The 24,741-nt window shown below is 41.0% G+C and overlaps 1 protein-coding gene across 1 annotated transcript; it reads left to right on the forward strand.

The window, feature by feature from the left end:
* Positions 1-24,741, forward strand: LOC117354601 (zinc finger protein 493-like). Its single transcript, XM_033932387.1, has 5 exons — positions 1-147; positions 5,923-6,049; positions 12,638-12,754; positions 20,110-20,472; positions 22,348-24,741. Exons 1-5 carry the CDS (start codon positions 124-126, stop codon positions 24,438-24,440), a joined length of 2,724 nt encoding a protein of 907 aa, XP_033788278.1. The 5' UTR covers positions 1-123; the 3' UTR covers positions 24,441-24,741.

Here is a 24,741-nt window from a genome sequence, read left to right on the forward strand (position 1 = left end):
GAAACAGTCGTCGTCCATCTTGGGAGGTGCAGCTCCTCTGGGCACTTTAAGTCCCAAGTTTCAGCTTTTGTTCCCCCCCCCACAGCTAGAGGAAGAGCCTCAAATCTGTTTAGAAGCCTGAAAATGGCTGCTGGAGCTTCTGGTCAGGTAAGAGCTACCCCTCCCCCCACCACCACACAAGAGGTGGTCCCTGCTCAGAAGAGCTGACAGTCTCATGACAGACACACAGAGAGCACTGAAAGGTGGTAGGGAACTATTAAGGGAATGACAGACAGATGTGTTGGTTGGGTCAGTGTTTCAATCCAGCTTCAAATAAGTAGGTTTTTAGTCTGGCTTCGAATACCGTCAGCGACGGAGCGAGCCGGGCAGGTTGTTCCCAAGCATGTGGCGCAGCAAGGTGGAAGGGATGGAGACAGGAGTTGGCGGGAGAGGAGAAGGGTATAGAGGTGGGGGGGGGGAGTATTGGGGGGGGAAACCACTACTTTTTATTCTTTCTCTGTGAACATTGTTGCACCTTTCTCAACTGGCACATTACAGAATCAGCTGCCACCCCTGGCAGTAGGGCTCATCCTGCTCTCATCTGGAAGGGGGGTGGGAGGGGCAGAGTCCCTCATGAAGATGAAGGAGTCGGAGAAATATTGGTTGCCCTGGAATAGAATCATAGAAACATAGAAGATGACGGCAGAAAAGGGCTACAGCCCATCAAGTCTGCCCACTCTGCTTACCCACCCCCTGTCTATGCCCTAATGACCCAATTTCCTTATCTTGACCCTCGTAGGGATCCCACATGGGTATACCATTTATTCTTAAAGTCTGGCACGCTGTCTGCCTCGATCACCTGCACTGGAAGCTTGTTCCAATGATCAACCACTCTCTCTGTGAAGAAATACTTTCTGGTGTCGCCATGAAATTTTCTGCCCCTGAGTTTGAGCGGGTGCCCTCTTATGGCCGAGGGTCCCTTGAGAAAGAAAATATCATCTTCCACTTCGACACGTCCCGTGAGGTACTTAAATGTTTCGATCATGTCTCCCCTCTCCCTACGTTCCTCGAGAGTGTAGAGCTGCAATTTGTTCAGTCTCTCTTCGTACGAGAGACCCTTGAGCCCCGAGATCATCCTGGTGGCCGTCTGCTGAACCGATTCAATTCTGCGCACATCTTTACTGTAATGTGGCCTCCAGAATTGCACACAGTACTCCAGATGAGGTCTCACCATGGCCCTGTACAACGGCATTATGACTTCAGGCTTTCGGCTGACGAAACTTCTATTGATACAACCCAATATCTGCCTTGCCTTAGATGAAGCCTTCTCCACTTGATTGGCAGTTTTCATGTCTACACTGATGATTACTCCTAAATCTCGTTCTGCTGAAGTCCTAGTTAAAGTTTCTCCGTTCAAGAAGTACGTCCTGCATGGATTTCCGCTTCCGAGGTGCATGACCTTACATTTCTTAGCATTGAAGCCTAGCTGCCAGGTTGAGGACCAACTTTCCAATGTAAGCAGATAAAGAGACCTGTGTGGTCCATCCAGTCTGCCCAACAGTCACATTCATTATCGAGGCAATCTTGAGCCAACAATCCAGAATGTTACTGCATTTTAGTTGATAAGTTCCCCACCTCCGAGATATGCAAGACCTGTACTCAGACAACATGAATGCACATAATGATCTTTTATTATATCTTACAGCTTTAGTACAGTTGATTGATGCCTTTGGAACCTTTTCCGGGTATAACATCATTTGGAGTAAATCTGAAGTTTTACATCTTAACACTACGAGTACCTTCCTTCCTCCCAACCCCCCGAATCAACCTGATCTACTCTTTACTCGCTCTGGAAATGTCCAGAGATCTTCTTTTGTAACCCACCTTCTGTAACTCTTTTGTAATCCACCTTGAACCGCAAGGTAATGGCGGAATAGAAATCTCTAATGTAATACTGTAGTTGCTCCTGATCCATCCTTGCCATTTTCAGGGCTCAGAGGGTAAAAGAGGCGGCCCTGCACTGTCCCCCACTTCCCAGCTACCGGAGTTGCTGTCAAAACCTGCTCCACATGGGATACAGACCGTAGAAGTCTGTCCAGCATTGACTTTGCTTCCTCCTGTGCATCGTAAAGGAAGTTATAGCTGTTCATCTGTCAAGCCCACCAGGACAGACGGGGAAAATGCTTGGAAGTATGTAAACCGCTTTGAGTGTGGTCATAAAACTACAAAAAGGCGGTATATAAGTTACAATCCCTTTCCCTATTTGTGTCTATCACACACTTTTTTTTTAAACTCTGTCACTGTTTTTCTCTCCACCACCTCCACTGCAAGGACATTCCAGGCTTCCACCGCCCTCTTTGTGAAAAAAATATTTCCTGACGTTACTTCTAAGTCTGCCACCCCGCAACCTCATATTCTACCCTCTAGTTTTCCTGCTTGTTGGTCTCTGGAAATGATTTGGTTGTACATTAGTACCAGTCAAGTATTTAAATATCTGTATCGTATCTCCTCTATCTCTTCTTTCTTCTAGGGTATACATATTCAGGAATTCAAGCCTCTTCTCATATGGCTCCCGGCACATTCTCAATGTTAGTTTTGTCGCCTTCCTCTGGATCGCTTCACATCTTCTTACACCTTTAGCAAGATACGGCCTCCAGAACTGAACACAGTATTCCAAGTAGGGCCTCCCTTTTTCTGCTGGTGATTCCTCTCTCTGTACAGCCCAGCATCCTTATGTCTACGGCCACCACTTTGTCACACTGGTTCACTATCACCCCAAGATCTCTCTTCCAGTCCGTGCATATCAGCTTCTCACTCCCTAACACATTGGTTCCCAACCCTCTCCTGGAGGACCACCAGGCCAATCAGGTTTTCAGGACAGCCCTAATGAATATGCATGAGAGAGATCTGCATATAATGGAGGTGCCAGGCATGCAAATCTGCTCCATGCATATTCATTACGGCTATCCTGAAAACCCGACTGGCCTGGTGGTCCTCCAGGACTGGGTTGGGAACCACTGCCATAACACACAGGTATCAAACTCAAGGCCCACGGGCCAAATCCGGCCCGTCTGGTCATTTTATGCAGGCCGCAGTCCAATGCCCCCAGTTTTACCTTGTGGCCAGCTCCCTCCTCCTCGCAGCCGTAATGTGCACGGAGATGCGTGCAACGGCTCCTCGCGCGTCCCACACCTCTTCCAAAAGCATTCCCTCTGACATTGCAATGTCAGAAAGAAGGCTTCCGGTTCAGGTGCAGGACGCACAAGGAGCTGCTGCACGCAGCTCCATGCACACTACGGCTGTGAGGACGAGGGAGCCGGCCACAAGATGACACCGGGGGGGGGGGCATCGGACTGCGGGCCGCATAAAATGGCCAGGTTGGAGCCGGCCAGAAGGTTAGACACCCGCCGAAGGGAGGTACAGCATGGAGGGAGAGAGGGAGGGAGACAACAAAGGTAGGGGGAATAGTTTTATTTTCAAGTTAGAATTGTGTCAGTTTTGAGCATTTTAATCTCCTGTCTATCTGCTCAGGAACAAATATATTTGTTTCTTTTTCTCTGGGGGTTGTTGTACTGCCTGCAGAATCTTGAATCTTAAGGTGTTTTTAAAAAATATATTAGTACTTTTAGTTTTTGGTCCTGTATTTGCATAGGGGTTGTCTGTGTTCTGGTAGGAATGAATGTTGAGAAGCATACAGTGTGTTTTGTGTAGTTTAATTTTGTGGTTAACTATTACTATTATGTGTTAATAAGATTGTATTGTGTGTGTATGAAAAATGAATGGAAAAAATGGTGTTATAATTAGTATTATTATGGGGGCGGGGTCTGGCCCGTGACTTAGCCTGTGTTTATAGCTCCTTTGAATTTTTACGTCCCAAGTGCCTCACTCTGTGCTTTTTTGCATAAAATTTGAACTGCCAAACATTAGACCATTCTTCTAACATTTGCTGATCGCATCTCATGTTTTCTGCTCCCTCCGGCGTGTCCACTCAATTGCAAATCATCATGTCATCTGCAAAAAGACACACTTTTCCTTCTAACTCTCTGGAAATATCACTCACAAATATATTGAAGAGAATGGGCCCCATTACTGATCCCTGAGGCACACCACTACTTGCCTTTCTTTCTTCCAAACAACTTCCATTCACCACAACTTTCTGGCATCTGTCAGTCAACCATTTTCTAATCTAGAACACCATGTTGGATCCTAACTTCAGCCCGCTAAGTTTATTGATGAGCCTCCCATGAGGAACCATGTCAAAAGCTTTGCAAAAATTCAATTCTCTGGTCACCCAGTCAAAGAAATCGATCAGATTTGTTTAGCATGATTTCCCCTTGGTGAAACCATGTTGTCTCAGATCTTGTTACCTGTTGGATTCCAGGAGCTCACTATTCTTTTTGCAGCAGAGAGGATAGTGTAGCTGGTTTTAAGAAAGGTTTGGACAATTTCCTGGAGGAAAAGTCCATAGTCTGTTATTGAGAAAGACATGGGGGAAGCCACTGCTTATCCTGGATCGGTAGCATGGTATATTGCTATGCCTAGGGTTTTCGCCAGGTAACTAGTGACCTGGATTGTCTACCGTGAGAACGGGCTACCGGGCTTGATGGACCATTGGTCTGACCCGGAAAGGCTATTCTTATGTTCTTTCCAACCACCAAAGTGAGGCTTAAGAACATAAGAATAGCCTTACTGGGTCAGACCCATAGTCCATCAAGCCCAGTAGCCCGTTCTCACGGTGGCCAATCCAGGTCACTAGAACCTGACCAAAACCCAAGGTGTAGCAATATTCCATGCTACCAATCCAGGGCAAGCAGTGGCTTCCCCCATGTCTTTCTCAATAACAGATTATGGACTTTTCCTCCAGGAAATTGTCCAAACCTTTCTTAATGTAAATCATGTTTTATGATGCACAATCAGTAAATACACAAAACAAAACAATGGTTCAACAAGATCGAGAATACCAGTAGTACAACAAACCAAACCTTTCTTAAAACCAGCTACGCTATCCGCCCTTACCACAACCTCTGGCAATACGTTCCAGAGCTTAACTATTCTCTGAGTGAAAAAATATTTCCTCCTATTTGTTTTAAAAATATTTCCCTGTAACTTCATCGAGTGTCCTCTAGTCTTTGTAATTTTTGACGGAGTGAAAAATCGATCCACTTGTTCTCCAATCAGGATTTTGTAGACTTCAATCATATCTTCCCTCAGCCGTATCTTTTCCAGGCTGAAGAGCCTTAACCATTTTAGTATTTCCTCGTATGAGAGGAATTCCATCCCCTTTATCATCTTACCAGCCTGTAGTTTCTGACTTCTTCTGTGTTACCATTTTTGTGAAGATGGACCACAATCACTCTTCTCTAATCCCTTGGAACCTCTCCAAAGATTTATTGAACAAATCCGTAAGAGGTCTCACAAGAACTTCTCCGAGTTCCCTCAATACCCTAGGATGGATTTCAAATGGTCCCATAGCTTTTTCCACTTTTAGTTTTTCCAGTTGTTCATAAACACTTTCTTCTGTGAACAGTGTGATATCTACTCCATTTCCATATATAGCAGGAGAAGTGCAGAATTTATACCACATTAAGACAGAGAGCTGCAGTCCACCCTACAGAGAGGCCCAATAAATCTTTTTGACTTCTGGGCAATTGTATAGATTGGCACCAAGATGTGAGCTTAAGCCATTATAGAAAATAGTACAAAGTCACTTTGGCACACTGAAATACAGGCATGAAATCTTGTCAATGGCCGGTGTAAGTTGGTGTGCCTAATACATAATGCTCAGCTAATAGCATTCTATAATACTTACAGGTCACTTGGTGATACATCCATGCTTCACCCATAAGTACGCCTCCCCTTGCAGTTGCATACTAAGCAACTTACGTGCACCATGTATACAATAATGGCTGATGGTGATGAGTGTGTTTCTGGGTTGTGTTTCAGATGCAGGTGGCATTTGAGGACATCGCTGTCTCTTTCTCCCAGGAGGAGTGGGAATATTTAGATGAAGGGCAGAAGGAGCTTTACAGGGAGGTGATGAAGGAGAATTATGAGACTCTGATCTCCCTAGGTAAGGATTACTTTATCTGCATCTAAAATATTCAACTAATGTGAGACAATTTTCTGTACTTCCTTTGCTCCAGAAACTTCCAAGTGTTATCAGGATCTCTCTATATTAACCTCTATCTTAAGCTGACAGCATGAGGGACCATAAGTCTATCTTGTGGGTCTTACAAGTTTTTTTCCCTTTGAAATCAGAGACGGATTATTCTCTGTTTCTTGAAGAAGAGCTAAAATGAATGGTCAGAGTAGCCCAAATGGTCAGAATCTGGCTGCAAAATATTATATTGTACCTGGAAGCGGTCTTTGACACCAGCGAAAAGTAAGGTGCTGTGGTCATTGATCTCTGCCCTATAGCATTGTCTGACACTGTGAACTGTTCCAAAAGCTGCAAAATTGTCTCCGGGAGCACCTTGTGATAAGAATAATACAAGATATCCTCACCAACTTCTATTTCTATGTATTAGAGGGAAGAACATCAGGTCGGGCCCTTAAAAAATTGTCTCCCCTGCCCTCCTCAGGGCCAGTCTTAGTTTCTCCCCTTTTCAACCTTTATCTTGCTCTTCTTTCACACATCTTGGAATGAAACTTCTGTAGGCTGATAATTTGGCTCCTGCATCACACCAGCTCTTTGGAGGATTTACAACATTCTCTAGAGAGAAACATTGAGACTTGATTCTCTGTTCACTGTGATAGGGCCAAAATATCTGACCCTATTCCCTGGAATTGACTGGTGTTGAACCAGCTCATTGCTCTTCCCTTCTGTCTCCATAAATTGTCCTCCCTTCTGTGAAGAGTGGGAGAGTTGGCTTAACCACACTGCTAAGACACCAAATATGACTCCCAATTAGCACTCCAAGTTCTCTGAGAAAAGGACCACCTTGAGCTGAGGTTCGGGGAAAATTTATTGTATAAATCACAACATTGCAGGAACTATAAAGAAGGCAACTTCTGGTTTTATTGTAGGCAAACAGCTAACTCAGCTACAAAGCATATCTAATCTAATGCTTAGTTTTGTATACCGAGACTTCAATCCAGGAAAGCTCGACTCGGTTTACAATGATTAAGTTAGGCCAATAAGGGCACATAGAGAATTATCAAGGAAGATTAGTTTCCAAAATGTTTAGTAAACAGAATGGTTTTCAGAGACTTACGAAAAAAGGGAAGGGAACCAGAACTTCTTAAGCGAAGTGGAAGGTTGTTCCAAAGTCGAATCAACTTAAAAGGCAGAGATTGACCAAGAGTTCTTTTAATACCTTTGCTAGATGGACAGGACAGCTTGAATTGTTGATCATCCCTTGCAAAAGAGAATCTATAAGAGTTCCAAGATAAAGGAACTAGGGGAGTAAAAATACCACAGAGGATTTTAAAAGTGACACAGGCACATTTAAATTGGATTCTAAAATATACAGGGAGCCAGTGGAGATTATAAAGCAGTGGGGTCACATGATCACACTTGCATTTCCCGAAAATCAATCTAGCAGCTGTATTTTGGACCAATTGTAGTCTAGAAATACAGTTTTTTGTAATAGTGAGGTAAAGGGCATTACAATAATCAAGGTGAGATAAAATAATCGACTGAACCAAGATGGAAAAATGGTGTTGATGAAAAAGGTGTCTGATCTTCCTCAGCATGCGTAAGTTGAAAAAGCATTTCTTAATCACAGAGTTGATTTGACCCTTGAAGGAAAGTGAGGAGTCGAGAAGGACTCCTAGGATCTTAGCAGAAAACTCAATTTGTAGGGAGGATCCAGAAGCCAGTACTACAGAAATAGGGAGACAATCCAATTTTGGGCTACAGCAGTTTCGTCTTAGACGCATTCAATTTCATCCGAACAGACTGGGCCCACATTAGAAGTTTCGAGATACAAAGATTTACTTTAGGCACTAAATCAGTAGTATCCGGATCTATCTCTATTAGGATAAAAATGTCATCAGCGTGAGTAAGGTTTCACATGTAGCCATCTTAAAAATATTAAGAGTGGTCATATAGAGGTTAAATAATATCGGTGAAAGTGGAGAGCCTTGAGGAACTCCACAAGAAGGTTGCCATGAAGCAGATGTATTACCTTCAAGGTTCACTGAATAGGAACATCACAAAAGAAATCTAGAAAACCAGTCCAGGACTACTTGATGGAGACCTATATTTGAAAGCAGCTGAAGAAGGATATCGTGGTGAACCACAACAAATGCTGCAGACAGATCAAATTGATGGAATATTTATTTTGGGATTGAATTTGTTGGATTTTAGAAAGGAGAGAGATCAATAGGGTTCAGTACTAAAATTTCTTAGAAAGTTCATAAAATTCTAAGTACCACCACTACGTCATTCAAACTGGTGTCAGCATAAAGCAAAATAGATTCCTATTGAAGCCCAAAGCCAAAAATAAATGTAAGTGAATCAAAGCTTTATGCATTCTCTTGTAGACAGCTCTCATGAAGGTGAAAAGGAATGCCAGTCTTCACCGACACATTTCCAAGATAACAGGGAAGGTTTATTGACAGGGCCTCCGTCCAGCAGTTACTGGGGCTAGTTGGGAGCAGAAAGCTCAGTTGGTATGCAAAGAGCAAAAGTAGAGACAAAAATCAAAAGCTTAGCTAAAGAAAGCTAAATGGGAAACAAGTGAGGTAAAGCCTGTGTTGACCAGTCAGGAGAGCAGCACAGCCAGGTAAGGAAAAATGAATGTTGGGGAGAAGACCTGTTTATTCTTTGGACTTTCTTAGTTGAAACCTTGTTTCGTCAAGGTCAGCAAAAGTAGGAACACATGTTTGCATTGCTTATGAGTAACGAAAAAACAAAGGAGTAAAGTAACCACACAAAAACCCAGCAACCGAAAAAAAATGGAGCAAGTCACAGTTAGAGAACGACACGGGGACAAATTTTTGCCATCTCTCTGTTCCCTGTTCTGTCCCTGCGAGCTCTGTTCTTGACCCTGCACCATTCCTGCAAGTTCTGTCCTCACGTGCAGAAGCCTTGAACAGTTTAAAATCATAAGTGTTCAGGGCTTGTGCGATTAAGGCAGAGCTTGCAGGAATGGGACAGGGTCAGGACGGGGGCTTTTGAGATGCCGTGGGGAAAATAGCATGAAACGTATTTAAAAAATACATACTGTGTTTATTAAAATATCACCGTGTTAAATGGTGTGTACTGGGACCAAACACGGTCTCGTGTTTTGGCAAAATCTGCCTTCCCCAGGAGTCCTTTTTTTTAAGTTTTTTTATTGATTTTTTCACATATCAACAAGTGTTATAAATTTTCCATACATTTATCTTAACAATACACTTGATATTTCTATAATGTATTTTATATAAACCATATTTTATATTATTTTTCTTATGAATTTATATAACATATATATTGTAATGATTTTATCAATTATTATTTAATTATGAACCCTTTTCTCTCCCTTTATCACATTAATTTCTCATAGGACTATCATTCATTCATTATGATATATTTTTTATAATGTATAATAAAGAGAATAAATTCCTTACCCCTTCCCTCCCTCCCTTCTTTAACCATTATCTTATTATGGGAAAAAAAAAATTAAAATCATTCATTGCAAAAATCTGTCCTTGAGAAAACAAGACAATATAGATTGCATGGCACAATAAAGTTTAAGAAAATCAGAGAAAAGGCAAGAAGTGTTTGTTCCATGTGCGCTTAGGATAACCATGTATTGTGCCTCAAATTAGATAAATGTAGATCCAGTGCTAGGTGGTACAAAAGATGGTGCACTGAAATGAAATGCTATTGGTCCGATGCAAATACAGGTGAAATATTGCCCAGTTGGGGTAATATAATTGTACAGATATGAAAAAAAACTACGTGGCTGTGGCTAAGCCAAAACTATGGCTGCATGAGTCTAATCAACAAAGGGTGAATCAAGTCAGAAACGACATACACATTAATAAAGAAACCAGAAAAGGCCATATTAATGAGAGAAGATAAAGGATATGAATGGAAGAACATATGAATGAAAACCATACTGTATATCCTGCTACATCTCACTGTAAATACAGCAAAATCAAACATAATGAATTATCGGAAGGAAATTGTGAACAAATCATTGTTGAATAGAGGCTGCCTTGTCCTCTAGTCCAGGAATCTACCCTAGAGGTGAGAACTGTAATCCTGTGTGCCTGAAGAATGTGTAAAAATCCATAATCAAAGTGATCAGAGGAATTAAAGTGACAATATTTCCCGTGTTAAGGCATATACAGCCTGGCACACAGCATGCATAAATGCAAATGACCCACAGCATAAAGAAAGTTTCAAGTTTTATTAAGATTTGTTATCTACGCAAGATCATATTTCAATGCGTATAACATTGAATACAGATTATATACCATTTTAGTCAATCAGGGCCGGGACCTTCCCTCTACCGCGTCACGGATGAACGACATGCCTGGGACCAACATGATTTGGATAATAACCAGACAACAAAAGGTAGAAAAAATAATTTTATTTTTTGTGATTACAATATGTCAGATTTGAAAAGTGTATCCTGTCAGAGATGGTGTTAGACAGGGAGCGTGAGGTTTATTTTTGTTTACACTACAGCACTGGCATGGGGCTAGAGAAGGCAAATGGAGGTGAACATAAGAATTGCCGCTACTGGGTCACACCAGTAGTCCATCGTGCCCTGCAGCCCTCCGGTCAAAGACCAGTGCCCTAACTGAGTCTAGCCTTACCTGCGTACGTTCTGGTTCAGCAGGAATTTATCTAACTTTGTCTTGAATCCCTGGAGGGTGTTTTCCCCTATGACAGACTCCGGAAGAGCGTTCCAGTTTTCTACCACTCACTGGGTGAAGAAGAACTTCCTTACGTTCGTACAGAATCTATCCCCTTTCAACTTTAGAGAGTGCCCTCTCGTTCTCCCTATCTTGGAGAGGGTGAACAACCTGTCCTTATCTACTGAGTCTATTCCCTTCAGTATCTTGAATGGGTGGGTGAAGAGGCTACAAAATAATCCTGCCAGGATCTTGAAAAAAATGCCCTATTAGGCAGGAAAAGTGAACTGAATTGTGTTTCTATGTTTCTGTATGGGATATCCACAACACTCAAATGTGCACAAAGTCTCTAATTAAACAACTTATTAATACTTTAGTTACCACCTTAAATATGTCCAATATCTGCCATCAGAAAGAAGACTACTCAGAAAAGAGGTCACAAACTGATTTTTAGAAAAAGATTCAGTTACTGTAAAGGACACTTAGGCATCCACTCAGAATATGTGTAGTCCGACCAAGAGCCAAAGCTCCCCGTCCCATCACTGTGTATGGCTAGTAAGTGTTGAAAATGAGGTGTTCTTCTGAAATATCTGACTGAATTTTTCAATGGCAGGAAGGATAAAGAAATCCTACTTAACTCTCCCCCCTTCCCCCTCCAATCTTTGCACACGAATCTCCACCTTCTCCCTCCTATCGCACTAAACCTCAACAACCTGTATTATCCAGTATATATTGACCTTCTTATTATACATTCCTGTTTTCCCCTATCAGACCTCCTATTGTACATTCCTGTATATTCCTATTAACTTCTATGACTTCATGGTTTGTAACCTTGACTAATTGATGTGAACCGCCTAGAACTCCCTGGGTATGGCGGTATACAAAAATAAAGTTATTATTATTACTACTTAACTTAAATTTGTTAGGAGGTCAGATATTTCAGAAGAACACCTCATTTTCAACACTTACTAGCCATACACAGTGATGGGACGGGGAGCTTTGGCTCTTGGTCGGACTACACATATTCTGAGTGGATGCCTAAGTGTCCTTTACAGTAACTGAATCTTTTTCTAAAAATCAGTCTGTGACCTCTTTTCTGAGTAGTCTTCTTTCTGTGTTATATATATTTTGCTTTGACTTCTCAGCCCTGAAAATTTTGTTTGTATAATCATCCTCACCTCTCCTATTTTTGACTTAGTCTGCAATATCTACCATCACCATGTTCCTCAGAAAGCCACACTAAATCTGTTGATATCTTAATAGGAACTTATATATGGTGAAGTTTTCTACTTGATAAGATAAAGTTTTCTCTTGGACATTCTTATATTGATTGTGTCTGTTTGTGATAAAGTGCCAGTTCTTAATTATAAATAAATAGCCCTAGCTTCATAATAAACTTATTAAGTTGCCACTTAGTTTAGAACAGTTCTGCCTTAATCTCCCACCGACGCGTTTCATTCCTCCTCAGGGATGGGGATGGAGAATACAGAACAGTTCAAAACCTTAGCGTCTAGCTAAATCCATAATGTTCTCGCCGGGACTGTCAAAGCAGCTCCTGATTGGTGAGGCCCGACTTTAGTGCAGGATGAGGCGGTCGGAAAATACCGCGAATGACTGAGACTGTAAATCGCCGACCGCGAATGACCAGAGGAGCACTGTATAGTATTCATTATTTCTTTTTATTTTACAGTATAATATAGTACTGAACGACAAGTAAAAGCAAAACAATCTAACTGATAACAAAAAATTCACACTGCTGAATCTCTACATAAAGGCGTAGCCAATCCCTTGGGAACTCCTGTTGCATATTTTTCTTTGAATAAAAGGGAAGTGTAACTCAGTTTTCATGTATGTTTATTTCTAGAAACAGGCTATGTAAGGATAAATCCTGATCTCTTATCATGGATCAAACAAGAGGGAGAGCCAAATATCCAGGATCCCCAGGAGTCGGGAGAGAGAGAAGTTAGACATTTGTACACGGGTGAGTAACAAATACAGAATCCAACTGAGTAATAACTACACGATGGGGGGGATGGTACTGGGGGAAGGCAACCTAGAAAAGGACCTGGGGGTTTTGGTGGACAGAACAATGAAACCAGCGGCACAGTGCGCAGCGGCCTCAAAAAAGGCATCATCAAAAAAGGTATCACTACCAGAACCAAGGAAGTTATCCTCCCACTGTATAGGGCAATGGTGCGACCGCATCTGGAGTACTGCGTTCAGTACTGGTCGCCGTACCTTAAGAAGGATAATATAAGAAGGATAATATATAGATATAAGAAGGATATAAGAAGGATAATATAAGAAGGATTCTCAAGAGGGTCCAAAGGAGAGCGACAAAAATGATAAAGGGCATGGAAAACCTCTCATATGCTGAAAGGCTGGAGAAGCTGGGGCTCTTTTCCCTGGAAAAGCGGAGACTTAGAGGGGATATGATAGAAACTTATAAGATCGTGAAGGGAATAGTGAAGGTAGAGAGGGCCAGATTCTTCAGACTGGCGGGGGCAACAAAAACTAGAGGACACTCAAAAAAATTGAAGGGAGAAAGATTCAGAACAAATGCCAGGAAGTTCTTCTTCACTCAGAGGGTGGTGGACACCTAGAATGCACTTCCAGAGGAGGTGGTAGAGCAGAGTACGACTTTGGGGTTCAAAAGGGGATTGGATGAGTTCATGAAGGAAAAGGGGATCCAGGGGTACAACTAGAGGGTTACTATTCAGTACAAAAGGCTGTAAAGTAATAAGAATAGTAGAGTAATAGATCACTACAGGTCATTGACCTGGGGGGCCGCCGTAGGAGTGGACTGCTGGGCATGATGGACCTATGGTCTGACTCGGCAGAGGCAAAGCTTATGTGCTTATATAGCACAGGGGTCTCAAACTCTTTGCAGGGCCACATTTTGGATTTGTAGGTACTTGGAGGGCCGCAAAAAAAAAAAATAGTTAATGTCTTATTAAAGAAATGACAACTTTGCATGAGGTTAAAACTCTTTATAGTTTATAAATCTTTCCTTAATTGCTTCTGATAATTTCAGGTATACACAGCTGAAAGCAATGCAACATGCAGAAAGTGAAAAAATATCAAAGTATCAACTGCAAGAGCCAAGGTACTATTTTGAGGCCCTCGGTATCATAAAGAATGATTCTTTATGGCAAACTTGTGCTTTAAGTGTCCGGTGGTCGCGTCCGCAACCGTCTTCAGCTCTCTGCTCCATCTCACAATCGTATACAGTTGCAGGAAAGCGCTTGTTTGAGGTTACAGCAGTGAGGCGGGGAACATTCCAGAATGTAAGGTAACCATTGGAGGCAGTGCAGCTTGTGCGTGTGTACGTAATCTCGTGCTGGAGATGAGCGCTGAAGGCGGTTGCGGACGCGACCGCCAGGCACTTAAGGCAGAAGTTTTCCATAAAGAATCATTCTTTATAATACTGAGGGCCTCAAAATAGTGCCTGGCGGGCCGCATGTGCCCCGCGGGCCACGAGTTTGAGACCACTGATACAGGGTAAGAGTCAGTGTCGAGTCTTCAAGTCCTCACAGTGCTACTATCAATAAAGTGAACTTTGACCTACACGCCCGTGGCTGAATTATTGACATCTCCTCCTCACGACTCTTTGGTTGTATCTGATGGAGCCCAGCATACTACAAAGTTTGTAAAGCCAAAGAAGTTTGTAGAGTTTTTGTGAGCTGCAGACCTTGAATACCTAATTCTTCCTGCATGAGCACCTCCGTTCTGTCGACTGCTTAATAGAGAAGCAGCTCCCAAGGAGAGTGAGTGGGTTTGTGAGAAATTATATCCTGCTGAACATGCAGAATACATGTTATATATGACAATTTTGTTTCTCTGCAAAGAAAAAGGATATAAAGTCCTTGCAAGTGGGAAATAATCTCTAGCTACAGAGACTCTGCTTTAAAGCTATTATCGTGGGGGGTGCCCCAGGGTTCTGGTCATCTCCTCTATTATTTAACCCATTCCCAAGCCCTCTAGCTCTTCTCACCCAAGAACTTGGCGTTTCAGTGCACTTCTTTGCAGATGATATTCAGTTAGCATCTACCCAGACTTGTCATCATTTAATATTGGTTTACAGAGAATTGCTGATTGGCTTGAGAGTCACCGTCTGAAACTGAACATTATGAAATCCAAAGATATTTGGATAACTGATAACTTAGATATTCCTGATTGTGCACCTCAGTTATTGCAATTAGATTTGAACTATAATTAATTATAACTATAATTATCTTTGAACTATAATTTATGAATTACATTAGATCCTAAATTAACTTTTGAGCCCCATATTTCATCAACAGTTCAGAGATATTTTGGGGCATTATGGCCTTTGATTGACAAGTCTTCATTACACGTTGGTTCATGCCCTTTTCTTGAGTTGACTTGATTATTGAAGCGCCTTGTTTGTTGAGCCATCCAAGGGGTCCTTTTACCAAGCCACGCTAGCGGGGATAGCGTGTTGGACGTTTCATCACGCGCTAACCCCTGCGGCCGGCTAAAAAACTAACACCTGCTCAATGCAGGTGTTAGCGGCTAGCGCGGCAGGCGGTTTAATGCGTGTTAAACCCCTACCGTAGCTTGATAAAAGGACCCCCAAATATACTATTAACTGCCTCAAAACATTCAAAATACAGCTATTAAGATTTTTGTAGGGGCTGGCAGATTTAATCATGTGTGATAGGGTATACGTCCCATCATGGGATGCGATACGTCCAAGGGAGAATTCCCTTAGGGAAACCCATATACAAAGACATAGAAACATAGAAAGATGATGGCAGAAAAGGGCTATAGCCCATCAAGTCTGCCCACCCTACTGACCCTTCCTCTTAAGTCTATACCTAGTGACCAATTCTTCAAATCAACCTTCGTAGGGATCCCCATAGGCATCCCATTTATTCTTAGAGTCCAGCACGATGCTGGTCTCGATCAGCCCATCAAGTCTGCTGACCCATCCTCTTAAGTCTATACCTAGTGACCGATTTTTCAGTTCGACCCTCATAGGGATCCCACATAGGTATCCCATTTATTCTTAAAGTCCAGCATGCTGCTGGCCTCGATCACCTGCGCTGGAAGCTTATTCCAACGTTCAACCACTCTTTCTGTGAAGAAATACTTCCTGATGTCGACATGAAATTTCCCGCCCCTGAGTTTGAGCGGATGCCCTCTAGTGGCCGAGGGTCCCCTGAGAAAGAAGATATCTTCCATTTTGATACGTCCCGTGATGTATTTAAATGTCTCAATCATGTACCCCCTCTCCCTACGTTCTTCCAGAGTGTAGAGCTGCAGTTTGTTTAGTCTCTCTTCGTACGAGAGACCCTTGAGCCCCGAGATCCTCCCGTTGAACTGACTGAGTCTGAGGCTAGGTCTGGATAGGTTCTTTTTATTATTGGGGTGAGGGGTTCCACGCTCTGCCAGCGAGTGGAACTAGCTAGTCAGGGGAAGCTATGTGGAAGGTGGCAGGAGTATCCCATCCCGCAATTAATTCCCTGAGACTTAGAATTGACTAAGTGCTTTCTACTGCTGAGCAAAAAGGACCTATTTTGAATGCTAATTTGCATATATTTTCTTCATGGAGAGAATTGCCGTTTAAAAGGAATTTTGGACTTTAGAGAGTTTGGGGACTAACAAGTTTGACTCTATTCTGTTCTTATTTATTTATATTCTATATTCCGCACTATTCTCATAATAGATTCTAGGCAGATAACAACAGTTAAAAACCAATATATCAAACAAACTATTCACTTACAATCCTTTAAAAATAAACAGTTTTTAACATCTTTCTAAAAATATAATAAGAAATTTTTCTCAATTCTGTTGGAAGATCATTCCAAAACTTTGTTCCGATAAACTCAAAAGATTTGTTTACCAAAGATTTCAAACGACCATATGAACTTATTGAGTAGCCAAGCTTCAATGACTATACCGGGAAGTAACTCTATCTATTGGTTTAAGAACTTGTACTTACGAACCGGGGTACTGCCTCTCTCTTTCTGTGCCAACGCTCCCCTTTTTTCTCCCTTCCTGTCCCTCCAAACATGTCCCTCCTTCCTTCCATGTCCCAATGCGTCCATCCTCTTTGTTCCACATCCCAAATTCGTGCCTCCCATGGGCGTTTACCTCCTCTGGCCCCATTCCCTGGAACAATTTATACTAACTTAAAATTCAGTCTCTTCTTGATCTTTAACCAATGTAATTGATTCAGAAGAGAAGTAATATGGTCATATTTATGTGCTCTAAAAATTAAACATACAGACGTATTCTGAAGCAATTGCAGCCTGGGATCAGGGTAAAGAGGGCTGAAAGACTGTACCCAAATTTTGAATTTTTCTCACCCTAATTGTAGAAGGAGCATTGAGGAAGGACCTTTGGATGGTTTTAGCTTTTTTTCTCAGACTGATCTCTGAGTATTTTCTTAGCATTCTGGCTCCTGCAGGTGACCCTCGAGGGGATGAATGTGGACCTCTGGCCTAACCCTCAATAAACCTGAGACAGTGACCGGAGATGATCAGAGTGGATCCTGGTGACTCAGCCAGACGAGGGACATGCGTCGCACCAAGTTATTTCACTTTTGAAGGCCCGTTGGTTACCATATTTTTATCAAGCCAAATTTAAGATATTAGTTCTGACATACAGAATTCTTTACTGAGATTTCTTGCAGTGCTTGGGTACCTTAAATGAGGCTCCTGAGAAAATTAGAGTCATGGGATAGGAAGCAAAGTTCAGTTGTGGTTTTAGGAAATGATTATCGGAGAGAAAACAGAGAATAGGGTTAAATGGTCATTTTTCCTCAGTGGAGGAGATTAAACAGTGGAGTGCCGCAGTGATCTGTACTAAGACCGGTGCTATTTAATTTATGTATAAATGATCTGGAAATTGGAACGACAGGTGAGGTGATTAAATTAGCAGAGGATACTAAACTATTCAAAGTTGTTAAAATGCATGCAGATTGTGAAAAATTGCAGTCAAATCTTAGGAAATTGGAAGACTGGGCGTCCAAATGGCCGATGAAATTTAATGTGGACAAATGTGGAAGACTAACCCAAATCACAGTTTCCAGATGCTAGGGTCTACCTTGCAGTTTAGCACCCAAGAAAAAGATCTGGGTGTCATTTTAGACAATATGCTGAAACTTTCTGTGCTGGCGGTCAAAAAAGCAAACAAGATGCTAGGAATTATTAAAAAAGGGATGGTTAACAAGACTCGGAATCCCTCTGTATCGCTCCATGGTTCGACTTCACCTGGAGTATTGCGTTCAATTCTGGTCGCCTTATCTCAAGAAAGATGTAGCGGAACTAGAAAAATCTCAAAGAAGAGCGACTAAGATGGGGGATGGAACTCCTCTTATATGAGAAAAGACTAAAATGGTTAGGGCTCTTCAACTTGGAAAAGAGAAGGGTGAGGGGAGATATGATTGAGGTCTACAAAATCCTGAGTGGTGTAGAAAAGGTACAAGTGGATCGATTTTTTACTCCATCAAAAATTACAAAGACTAGGGGACACTCGATGAAGTTACAGGGAAATACTTTTAAAACCAACAGGAATAAATATTTTTTCACTCAGAGAATAGTTAAATTCTGGAACACGTTGCCAGAGACTGTGGTAAGAGCAGATAGCATAGCTGGTTTTAAGGAAGGTCTGGACAAGTTCCTGGAGGAAAAGTCCATAGTTTGTTATTGAGACATGGGGGAAGCCACTGCTTGCCCTGGATCGGTAGCATGGAATATTGCAACTCTTTGGGGTTCCGGAATCTTTTGCTACTCTTTGGGATTCCAGAATCTTGCTATTCTTTGAGATTCTGTATGGAATGTTGCTACTTTTTGGGATTCTAGAATCTTATTATTCTCTGGGATTCTGGAATCTTGCTATTCTTTGAGATTCTGTATGGAATGTTGCTACTCTTTGGGGTTCCGGAATCTTTTGTTACTCTTTGGGAATCCGGAATCTTGCTATTCTTTGAGATTCTGTATGGAATGTTGCTACTCTTTGGGATTCCGGAATCTTGCTATTCTTTGAGATTCTGTATGGAATGTTGCTACTCTTTGGGATTCTAGAATCTTATTATTCTCTGGGATTCCGGAATCTTGCTATTCTTTGAGATTCTGTATGGAATGTTGCTACTCTTTGGGGTTCCGGAATCTTTTGTTACTCTTTGGGAATCCGGAATCTTGCTATTCTTTGAGATTCTGTATGGAATGTTGCTACTCTTTGGGATTCCGGAATCTTGCTATTCTTTGAGATTCTGTATGGAATGTTGCTACTTTTTGGGATTCCGGAATCTTTTGCTACTCTTTGGGATTCCGGAATCTTGCTATTCTTTGAGATTCTGTATGGAATGTTGCTACTTTTTGGGATTCTAGAATCTTATTCTCTGGGATTCCGGAATCTTGCTATTCTTTGAGATTCTGTATGTAATGTTGCTACTCCTTGGGTTTTGGCCAGGTACTAGAGACCTGGATTGGCCACTGTGAGGATGGGCTACTGGGTTTGATGGACCATTGGTCAGACCCAGTAAGGCTATTCTTATGTTCTTATCGTCCCACTTTAAGATCTTAGCCCCAGAACTGTCTTATCCTGTCTGTATTTTGAGCAAAATTGGATTGTCTTTCTTTTATAGGCCATCAGCCATGTGGAATTCTCAGCCCCAGCATTTACGGTTAGAAACCCATTTAGATTGAACTCATTTTTATTCTTTAGCGTTTTGGGGACTCTAATATTAAGATAGAGTTTTATGGATAACTGTGTGATCAATCCTCTTGTTTCCTGTATCATGGTTGATTTGTCTTTTGTGTTATTCATTATATTGTATTAAACTATTATTATAAACTGTGCTGTTTGGTCCCTAACAGAAGGGCAAGAATGTCAAGTATAATTAATCAATATTAGAAAAGAATTAAAAACAGCCTGGCAATAATATGTTTAGATTTAAATCTTTTCTTTTTCTTATGTTTTGGGTTCTTTCTTTGAAATGATCTTATAACTTTTCGACTTGCTTTTAGAACAGAGTGTATTTATATATTTTTGGATCCCATATAAGCCCAAAATTTTCTTAGAGAGGGATCATGCGATCAGAGGTGGTTATAGGCAGGAACAAGACTTTGGCTGTCTTTGTGGGCTGTATTTGCTGCTCTTATACCTTTCTTTGATTGTTATTTTTGCCTTTGTTGCTATTTGAAAATTAGCTTCATAACTTAATTGAAAAAAGAGAGAGGTTTGAAGACTTACGTGCTAATTCATAGAATTTCTGAACATCAGAAATCCCGTGTAGTCGTGTTTCTTCATTGTTAGTAGCGCATAGTTAGTAATACATGATTACCGTCTTTTGTTTCTATCCAGCAGATATTGAGGTAATGCAGGAGACGAAGAGGGAAGAGAATCAAGAAAAATGTCTTCTAGAAATTGAACACATCCCAAGACAATCAGGAAATATCGGTGAGAATATTTCACAGAGGAATGAGAGTAGAAACACGAAGAATTATCAACAGGAATTGGAGAAGGAACCGATAGACCCTGCAAGAGACTCCCTGGATGCAGTCACTGAGTGTGAGAAAAGTGACAGGGAAATCACAAACATCCCTGAGCTCCAGAGACAGCTGAAAGAAGAGAGACCCTTACGAAATAAAACCAGTGACCAACTCCACCAGGGAGAGAAGAAAGGGAAGAAATCCATTCTAAGTGACACCTGTGGAAAAAGCCTTGGTAAGATATATCATTTATTATTGCCCAAGAGAATCCACCTCACTTTTCATGTTTTCAGTGTAGAAAAGGTTTCAAATGAAAGGTGAACCTGAAATACAACAGAGAACACATGCTGAAGTGAAACTTTTTCATGTATTGAATGTAATTCCTAGGGATGGACAGCCCCAAAAGTTTTGTTTCATTTCTTGTTTTATTTTAGTTCATCTTCATTTTTGTTTCAAGAGCAATATCACCAAGAGGTGAACTATTTGGAAATAGGGCACGCTGTTATGAAAAAAGGGACACTATTTCTGATGGTTCTCCAAAGGGTCACACGTGTACAATGGCAAACCAGAATACACCAGATGTAACTAGCGATTGCTGCCGTGCTCCGGCTGTCCTTAAAGCTTTCAAAAACAAATAATCCTTAAGGATAACATTGAATTGACCTAATGAGAGTTCAGAAAGAAGCCCCGGGGGCAAAGCATTCCACAAAGTGGGGACATGAAAGAAAAAAGCGAGCAATGGGATGGCCAACTGATGGTCATTGAGGGCAGGTAGGGTATAATTTCCTTCACCAGATATTCTGAGATCCCCTCTATTAAGTGCTCTGAAAGTCAGAATCAGGATCTTGAAATGTATTCTGTAGGCGATAGGCAGCCTGTGTAATTGGGAGAATAATGGGATCACATGATCATACCTGCTAGCTCTGCATAGAAAACATGCTGCAGTATTTTGAAGGGATTGTAGCTATTTGAGTGCTAATTGTGGAAGACCTGCTTACGCTACGTTACAGTAATCTAAGCGAGATGTTACAAAGGCATGGTATAAGGTGTGCAGGGTCTTTGTAGTAAGAAAAGGCTGGACACAGTGAAGTTGACGTAAAATTTAAAAGCGCCCGACCATAGTACAGAGGAAGTTTGTTCTGAAACGTTCAGACGTGAATCAACAATTACACCGGGACATTTGAAAGAAGTCATTGGAGGGATCGGAGAACCAAAAAGGGTGGGAACTACAGATGGAGGCGGAATGTGATTTGAGACCCAGCATGTTACCGTCTTTTCAGGATTGAGAAGCAAATGGTTATCTCGGAGTCATCGGGCATTGCAAAGGAATTAGATTAGGAGCTACTGGATCTTAGTGATATAGAGAGACATTTTTGATATAACATATAAATACATCCAAATGAAAAACCTGTGAGAGACAGCCAGAATAATATCCATTGTGATCAGACCAGGGTATTGGGAAGGCAAAGTCCCAATTCCTCCCGAGAGTTTGCCCTCAGAAGTTCACTCCAAGGAGTGGGTTGCAGTTCCCGATTCAATTTTATAATCACTTTGGCAAATAGAGAGGGCACATTTGGGTCACATGACCCGCGCTTGGGAAAGTCCGGCAACATTCAAGACTGAAAAAAAGAGGAGCAGAGCAGCGATCACTAGTAAATATTTAATCAGAAGCAACAGTAACAATGGAGTCTGGTCAGATCCTGAAATTATGCAGAAGGACAGTGGAGATATTCAATGCCGATACCTGGATGGCTAGCTGGGCAACTAAGACCACTTAAATACCAGTCCTAGCTGTGCCTAGTTAGCTGTGGGTACTGCACTGAACACCAGCTGTACCCACATAACTTCCAACCATCACCCACGAACCAGATTTTTAATACCGGTGCCTGGATATGACCCAGCATCGACTATCTGGGACTAATCTAGTTAGCAGTGCCCCCAGCTGAATATTGACCAATTACAATTCAACAATAACAAGCAGGAATAAAACTTATTATCTAAAGACTGTGATGTTTCTTTTTATGATATCTAAAAATACACAAAATAATTCAAATGGGAGAGAAACATTCTATGTCTTTTTATTAAGATAAAACTTTTTATCTTTAAACAGGTTTAAAATGTCTTCAGAGGATCCATGAAAGTGAGAGGCCATGTACATGTCCAGAATGTGGCAAAAATTTTAATTACCAATCAATTTTAAGACAACATGAGAAGATTCATACCGGAGAGAAACCATATGCCTGTCCAGAATGTGGAAAAAGCTTTTGTCGCCAGTCACATTTAACAGTACATAAGAGGATTCATACTGGAGATAAACCATATACCTGTCAAGAATGTGGTAAAAGGTATAGTAATCCCTCAGTTTTAAAAGTGCATATGATGATTCATACTGGAGAGAAACCATATATCTGCCCAGAATGTGGGAAAAGCTTTTATCATCAATCACATTTAACAGTACACAAGAGGATTCATACTGGAGAAAAACCATATGCCTGTCCAGAATGTGGAAAAAGCTTTAATCAGCTTTCAAATTTAAGACAACATGAGAAGATTCATACTGAAGAGAAACCATATACCTGTTCAGAATGTGGAAAAAGATATAGTAATCCCTCAGATTTAAAAGTGCATAAGAGGATTCATACTGGAGAGAAACCATATACCTGTTCAGAATGTGGGAAAAGCTTTAATAAGCAATCATATTTAACAGTACACAGAAGGATTCATTCTGGGGAAAAACCATATGCCTGTCCACAATGTGGTAAAAGCTTTAATGAACAATCAAATTTAAGACAACATAAGAAAATTCATACTGGAGAGAAACCATATACCTGTCCAGAATGTGGGAAAAGCTTTAGTCAACAATCACTTTTAAGACGACATGAGAAGATTCATACTGGAGAGAAACCATATTCCTGTCCAGAATGTGGGAAAAGCTTTAGTCAACAATCACATTTAAGACAACATGAGAAGATTCATACTGGAGAGAAACCATATACCTGTCCAGAATGTGGGAAAAGCTATAATGATCCCTCAGCTTTAAAAGTCCACAAGATGATTCATACTGGAGAGAAACCATATATTTGTCTAGAATGTGGTAAAAGCTTTAATGAACAATCAAATTTGAGACAACATAAGAAAATTCATACTGAAGAGAAACCATATACCTGTCTAGAATGTGGGAAAAGCTTTCGTCAACAATCACTTTTAAGACGACATGAGAAGATTCATACTGGAGAAAAACCATATACTTGTCTAGAATGTGGGAAAAGCTTTAGTCAACAATCACATTTAAGACGACATGAGAAGATTCATACTGGAGAAAAACCATATACCTGTCCAGAATGTGGGAAAAGATATAGTGATCTCTCAGCTTTAAAAGTCCACAAGATGATTCATACTGGAGAGAAACCCTATGCTTGTCCAGAATGTGGTAAAAGCTTTAATGAACAATCAAATTTAAGACAACATAAGAAGATTCATACCGGAGAGAAACCATATATCTGTCCAGAATGTGGGAAGAGATTTCGTGAATCTTCAACATTTAAAAACCACAAGAGGATTCATACTGGAGAGAAACCATACACCTGTCAAGATTGTGGGAAAAGTTTTAGTCAACAATCACTTTTAAGACGACATGGGAAGATTCATACTGGAGAAAAACCATATACCTGTTCAGAATGTGGGAAAAGCTTTAGTCAACAATCACATTTAAGACAACATGAGAATATTCATACTGGAGAGAAACCATATACATGTCCAGAATGTGGGAAAAGATATAATGATCCCTCAGCTTTAAAAGTCCACAAGCTGATTCATACTGGAGAGAAACCATATATTTGTCCAGAATGTGGTAAAAGATTTAATGAACAATCAAATTTAAGACAACATAAGAAGATTCATACTGGAGAGAAACCATATACCTGTCCAGAATGTGGGAAAAGCTTTCGTCAACAATCACTTTTAAGACGACATGAGAAGATTCATACTGGAGAGAAACCATATACCTGTCCAGAATGTGGGAAAAGCTTTCGTCAACAATCACATTTAAGACGACATGAGAAGATTCATATTGGAGAGAAACTATATGCCTGTACAGAATGTGGGAAAAGATATAGTGATCCCTCAGCTTTAAAAGTCCACAAAATGATTCATACTGGAGAGAAACCATATATCTGTCCAGAATATGGTAAAAGTTTTAATTAGTCATTAAAATTAAAGCTGCACATGAGGAGTCATACCAAAGAGAAACCAGTTACCTGTCTTTAATGTGATAAAAATTTTACTTGGCAATTGTGTTTAAAACTGCACAAGATGATTCATACTGAATAGAAACTATAGGCTTGTCCAGAATGTGGTAAAAACTATAATCAGTGATCACATTTAAAATTGCATAAGAGAATTCATATAGGCAGTAATTTCTTCCAAGAGTAACCACATTCACGTCCAGAATATGGTAAAAGATTTTATGTGGATTCAGCTTTAACAAGGAACAAGAGAATATACA

This window comes from Geotrypetes seraphini, chromosome 2 (assembly GCF_902459505.1).
Source record: "Geotrypetes seraphini chromosome 2, aGeoSer1.1, whole genome shotgun sequence".
Taxonomy (NCBI): Eukaryota; Metazoa; Chordata; class Amphibia; order Gymnophiona; family Dermophiidae; genus Geotrypetes; species Geotrypetes seraphini.

Excerpts from the sequence above, each read along its gene's own strand:
- LOC117354601 (XM_033932387.1), top strand. The coding sequence starts at position 124 with ATGGCTGCTGGAGCTTCTGGTCAG. Across the intron at positions 148-5,922 it reads CTGCTGGAGCTTCTGGTCAG|ATGCAGGTGGCATTTGAGGA; the intron begins GTAAGAGCTACC and ends GTTGTGTTTCAG. Across the intron at positions 20,473-22,347 it reads CACCTGTGGAAAAAGCCTTG|GTTTAAAATGTCTTCAGAGG; the intron begins GTAAGATATATC and ends ATCTTTAAACAG.